The sequence below is a fragment of the Glycine soja genome, chromosome 5, assembly GCF_004193775.1.
Source record: "Glycine soja cultivar W05 chromosome 5, ASM419377v2, whole genome shotgun sequence".
In the NCBI taxonomy this organism is placed as follows: Eukaryota; Viridiplantae; Streptophyta; class Magnoliopsida; order Fabales; family Fabaceae; genus Glycine; species Glycine soja.
Window position 1 is genome coordinate 40,372,417 of NC_041006.1, and position 6,000 is coordinate 40,378,416.

General features: G+C 30.2%; 1 protein-coding gene across 1 annotated transcript; it reads right to left on the bottom strand.

The window, feature by feature from the left end:
• Positions 1-458: 458 nt before the first annotated feature.
• LOC114413313 (transcription factor ICE1-like) lies at positions 459-4,956 on the bottom strand. The gene is made up of 4 exons (XM_028377639.1): positions 3,751-4,956; positions 3,090-3,308; positions 1,564-1,734; positions 459-818 (listed from the first exon to the last, which is right to left on the bottom strand). Exons 1-4 carry the CDS (start codon positions 4,723-4,725, stop codon positions 732-734), a joined length of 1,452 nt encoding a protein of 483 aa, XP_028233440.1. The 5' UTR covers positions 4,726-4,956; the 3' UTR covers positions 459-731.
• Between the last annotated feature and the right edge of the window lie 1,044 nt (positions 4,957-6,000).

Below are 6,000 nucleotides of genomic sequence, written 5' to 3' on the forward strand. Positions count from 1 at the left end.
CTTCATTCTTTGAAAGCACCATCGTTGAATGTCCAATAATGGTTTTTGAAAAATAAATAAATTGATTGTACTTTTCTGCTAGAGAAACATACTCTGTATGTGCACGTTGTGGACCTCATTATTTCCGTGGTTCTGTCCTTTATGTCTAACAAGCTTTGGCCCATGGAATTCATTATTTATCTAAATTAAAAGTAGCCTCCAGTGGGGACTGTGTTTGGCAAAACCTTTAATTTTTTGTTGCAGATGCATGAGACCCCATTTATCCTGGCCTCTTCAGAAGCCAGCATTGAATTTTCAGTTTTGTCTGGTAAAAGCTCTTTTCGTTTATCCTTATTCTTATCCTTATCTCCTTTTTTATTTTTGGAAAAAGGAAAGATAATTTTTTTTTGGCGAAAAAAGAGAGAAAACAGTACATTAAAGCTTTTGTCCCTACTAATTGTACAATGAAGACAATGAAATTGTAGAAACAAGCTTGACATCAACATATGCATATTCAGAATGTCGCTAAACTGAGTGGAGGCCATCATCAAATTTCGTTTCACTTTGAATATGCAACAGGCGCCAAAAATAGTAGTGCTTTTAATTGGTAAAATAAATTTTCTCCTAATTCAACTGAGCAGAAGTTAAAAGAGCCTGTATATAGTACAGTTGAATTTTGAGCGTTAAAAACATTAAGATTGCTAAATTGACTAATTGAAAAGGTATTTTCAGTAGTAGTTTGTTTTTTGCAATTAGGACATGCTATGGAAGCCAGCAGCTGAATCCAACAAAACCGCTTTGATTTGTTCCGGATGGACATCCTGACCTTCGTTGCGTTGCTGAAAAGAAGAAAAAAAACTCATCACTTCATAATTGTCATGATTTTTAATTCATAGGTATCATCTCAACAGAAAATGTAACCTTAATGATAAAGCCAGGAACGTTCCTGGGAAGCAGAACGTATAATAATAGCATTAACTAACACTTCTGCCTTCCAATTAAGGACATGAAATATAATATGTATAATTCTGAATCTTTTTACAACGTCTTACAAATCCCTCTATTTAGTAAACAAAGGATTGAATGCATTTTATAGTTTCTAAACATATTTAATTTTTCATTAATATTTATTTTATAAATTACTAAGAGAATTAGTATAAAAAAATTACTCATAGAGTAAACAATATACACTAATTGTATTAAAAAAATTAGACTGTTATTTGATTACAAAACTACTATATACTATAAATTATTTTAAAAATTAGACGAATCATAATTTTATACCAATAATATTTAGAAATTAAATTAAAGTCATTTCTACATGAAGTAATTGCCAAGGTAATATGAAACGTATATTTAGATAATATGTTATTAATAGTATTATTAAAACTAGTTTTTTAAGTATTTTTATTTTATTTTACTCACTTTATTTTTTTTATTTGTTATTGTTTCTTGCTTTTTGTTTTTTAAAAAACCGTATAATGCACGAATTTTAATGCTAATATATCTAAAAACCTAATGAGCTGGATGCACATGGTTTGATTTTATAATGATAATTAATGATTAAAGAATAAAAAAAATCACCTCAGCTCTGAAAATATCCATAGCAAATCCATTGACATAGCTGATAACTGCCTGCTGAATGTCTAGTCCAAGGTTGTCGAGAGCCGTCATGGTAGAGAGCAAGAGTCCGGGTTTCCGGTCGCAAAACATGTGGATGTTTACACCTCTTCCTTCGCGCAACCCAACCTCAACCTGTATTTGGCGGGAAACCAAAAAAAAAAAAAAACTATTCAATTGAATGGTTTCATCATCAAGAAATTCTTTATCTCATATAATACTGATAAATAATGAAAAATTCTAATTATTGTCCCATCTATCTGTTAATGAATAATTTTTTTAAGTTTTTAATATATTTAATGTACATTTTATAAAATATTTTCTATTTTTTATTCACTGCAAATGAGAATAGAATACTTAGCAATAACCAATATTCATAAAAGGCTTGGCTCATCTACATCACATGAGCTTAATGCTAAAGCCAATATATTATACTAGTCCCATTCCATATTATCTAATTAGAAAACGATACTTTAATAAATAAAAATCTTTGCCGCATTTCATAATATTACATTATAGATTAAATTACTCATTTTGATTCTTATAATTTTACGATTTATACCGATTAGTTCTTATAGTTTGAAGGTGATCTTTTTAATCCTTATAGTTTACATTTTAATGATTTTTTAGTTCCTATAACTTAAAAGTGATCTTTTTAGTTTATTTTAATTCTCTTTTAATTCTTATAGTTTGAAAATAATCTTTTTAATTCTTATAATTTATATTTTAATTATCTTGTGAAAGAGAATTAAAATATAAATTATAGAGACTAAAAAAGTTTACTTTTAAACTATAAGGACTAAAATGTACAAATAGTGAAACTATAAAAATCAAATGAGTAATTAAACCTATATTATATATTAAGGATCAATTTTTAAGGAGTAAGAAATCAAGAATGTTATTTTTATTTATATCTAAAACTACGGTTAAATTTTAATATTTTTTGAATTTTCAAAATGAAATAATAGTAAAAATAGAAGTTATATATATATATATATATATATATATATATATATATATATATATATATATATATATATATAAATTTGTCAGCAAATAACTTGAAGTATAACTTGTTCGTTCTTCATTATGGAAATAAAAATAAAGTATTATTATTTTGCTAATATGAATAGTATCCTGGCAATTAAAAAAACCATAACAAAAATCAGAATATTACATTCAGGTTTTTTTTTATTACTGATGTGTCATTTTTTAAAATAAAAATATAAAAGGAAATAGGAAAAATGCTCTATTTATGCAATCATGCAATTCCAAGAACAAACAAAAGCTCACCACCTCATTAAAGCACACAGAAGAACATATGTATTTCTTGTCGTGTCCATATATATATATATATATATATATATATATATATATATATATATATAATATGATAACCAGAAATAGGAATAGAAATTATGGAAGCCATGTGGATTGAATCATATAAATAAAAGGACAAGTTCCAGAAATGACCAAGCAAGTAATATTACCCTAGCATTAGCAGGATGGCCATTAGGGCTTGGCAACGAGCTGAGACAAAGTTCTTCTTGCATACGGGCTGGTAGAGTAGTGGGTGTCAAAGGATGATGAAGAAAGCTTGAAGAGCCACCTGCTGGTGTTGACTCCAATTCATTGTGAAGCTCACTGATCCTTTGCAGAAGTTCCTTCAAATACTCGATTGCATCCCCAAGGATTGAAGCCCTGTCCATCTTCATTTTAAACAAACTCATTTTGGATGTCAAAAAATCCAATAGTAACAATTAAAGCATTGAAGCCATTATATGATATATATGTTGATTTATTAGTGAATAGTTTTATGAATCATGTATTCTCTATAACATAAAGCTTGTGAACGCTCTAGGACTAGAACATTGATTAATTAACCCTAGTTCATAAATAAAAGAGGAACAAAGCGGTAGCTAGCTATTCAACACTTAAATGCAATTCTTTAATTTAAGTGTTTTTTTAAAATTAAAATTGGAGTTTTACCATGATAATTAACCCTATAGTATTTTTAAAGCAAATCTTTATTACTAATTGAGATTACTGAATTAGTGAAACTCTACTTCTAACATGAATAACAATATTAAAAGCCCTTGAAGAATTGTACAATCTAAGTTTGGTTCGAAAAGCAAATTAAGTCTGTCTTACTTTGCTAATATTGGGAACAACGGATCTCAGCATGTAGAGTCTATCATTGAGTTTCTTCCTTCGACGGCGTTCAGCCATCAAATTCTTTGCAGGTATTCCTGTCTTCTTCTTGCCCTTTTGATCCACGCCGCTGCCGGTGACGGTGCTATTGGCTTTTGAGCTGTTTCCACCGTTCCTTGCACTAATCTCTTCCATCTTATTGTTGTCATCACTGATCTCATCAGAATCATAATTATTCAACCCCGACCCATCAAAACTCCCACCTTCAACACCTTCTCCAACATTATTACACGTTCCCCTCTTCTTACTATCAATGAGTACTTCACTCTTCTTGCCTTTGCAGTTATCATCAGCCACGGCCAAGTTTTTCCTAAGTGCTGCTCTCTTTTGAAAAAGTGTTGGCTGTGAACCTGATGGGGGCAACGATTCAAGGGGTCTGAGTATGCTGGACCTGCAGCTCAGAAGCAAGGCCTTTCTAGAACCCTCCACCACGTGATCATGATCAGAGCCCATAATATTCTTGAAACCCGAAAATCCAACAACACTTCCTTGTTGTTGGGGTTGGGGGGACACCACACACATGCTTGAGCTCATATTTGGAAGGGTTAAAAGGTTATTATTTGAGCTCAAGAAGACATCACCATCAGTTTTCGAAGTGAAGGAAGCTTGAGGGTCAAGAAATCCCACATCGGAACTCATCTCCAAAGGGTAAAAGGTGGGCTTGGGAGTGAGAAAGTTGAGGTTAGTAGGGTGCAATGGTTGTTGAAGCAGATTATAATTATCAGAAGCAGCAACGTTGGTATGTGTTATGTTGTTGGGCACGTGCCGCCATTCTGCTTCATGGATCTGGGAGGAGATCGGTTTGTAAGCACACAATGACACGCAGCTTAATTCGTTGTTGGCGTTTGAGTTTGGCCATGAAGCAGAAGCAGAGTTTTGTTCTTCTGCTGTGTCTTGCATCCAACCAGACATCATTTGTTTTTTGTGTTCCGACAAAGGGTTTTGGTTGGGGTAGGGGAATTCAACAAGAGGGAGATCGAGGCTAGCTAAGCTGTAATTGTTGATTGAGTTTGGTGAACAGGATGTTGCAGAAGGAAGAGGGCATCATCAATATTGGCTTTATTATTCAATTGACTCATCAAGTTGTTCTCCCGTAATTTCGAGCTGAATCATGAGTATCCAACTATATTGAATAAGAGAGAAAAAAAAATGTTGACGCGCATAGTTGTTTTTATTGAGTTGGAATAAAATTCTCTTTATTAGGGAGTAAGTGATCTATTGTGTTGGGTTTTATTTATTTTTTAATCCAATATAATTAAATTTAATTGGGTTGAATGGAATATTCTTTTTTTATTTTACTAATTCAATTTAATTTTAATTGATTAAATTTGGATGAAAATGTGATATTTTTAAGTCTTGAATTTTTTTTAAAGAAATCTTTAAATTAAAAAATAGTAAAACTATTTTTAAAAATCAATATTAATAAAATATTATACTATTCATATGATAAATTGAAGGAAAAAAATCATAAATATATACTTACAGTATCTTTTATTAAAAAAATATATTACCTTAAAATAAATAAAAAAATATAAACTTTAAAATAATATATTACTTTAAGATAAAAATATTTTATCTGATTTATTTAATTTATAGTTTATATATTAGTAATTTAATTATATACAAGTTGTATTAGATTTTTGTGAGATTCAAAACTTTAAATTCATCATTCAATTCAATTTTAAGTTCGTTAAATTAAAATTAATTCAATCTAATAATCAAATCCAACTATAAAAATCTAATTGCATTGGATTGAATTCAACATATTGAATTGAATCCAATTTTCTTACAACCCTAATCTTCACTATAATTAACATACTTTATTTTATTATTATGTTCATCATGTCACAAGCGTTATCCCAGCTAATTGATGTTTTGCTAAACGAACTCATGATTCCAACCAAATCATGATTAGGTTCATGAAACTGAAATTTGTAAATTTTATGTTAAAACCAATCCGTGCAAGCATGATAAATAGGAACAGGACTAGGATCACATAAATCATTCTATGTACGAATGCTCTTGGTTGGTGATTACTTCAATATTATTATTTCTTTGCGTGGAAGAGACTAGAAAGTTTCACCCACCCTGCTCATCTATGTTTCCTTTCCTCTCTAGTACTTTGTTGTCTCTTTTAGTGTGTTTATTTCTTCAGTCAAATTGCAACAGTACAAAACTCGAGACTATTTC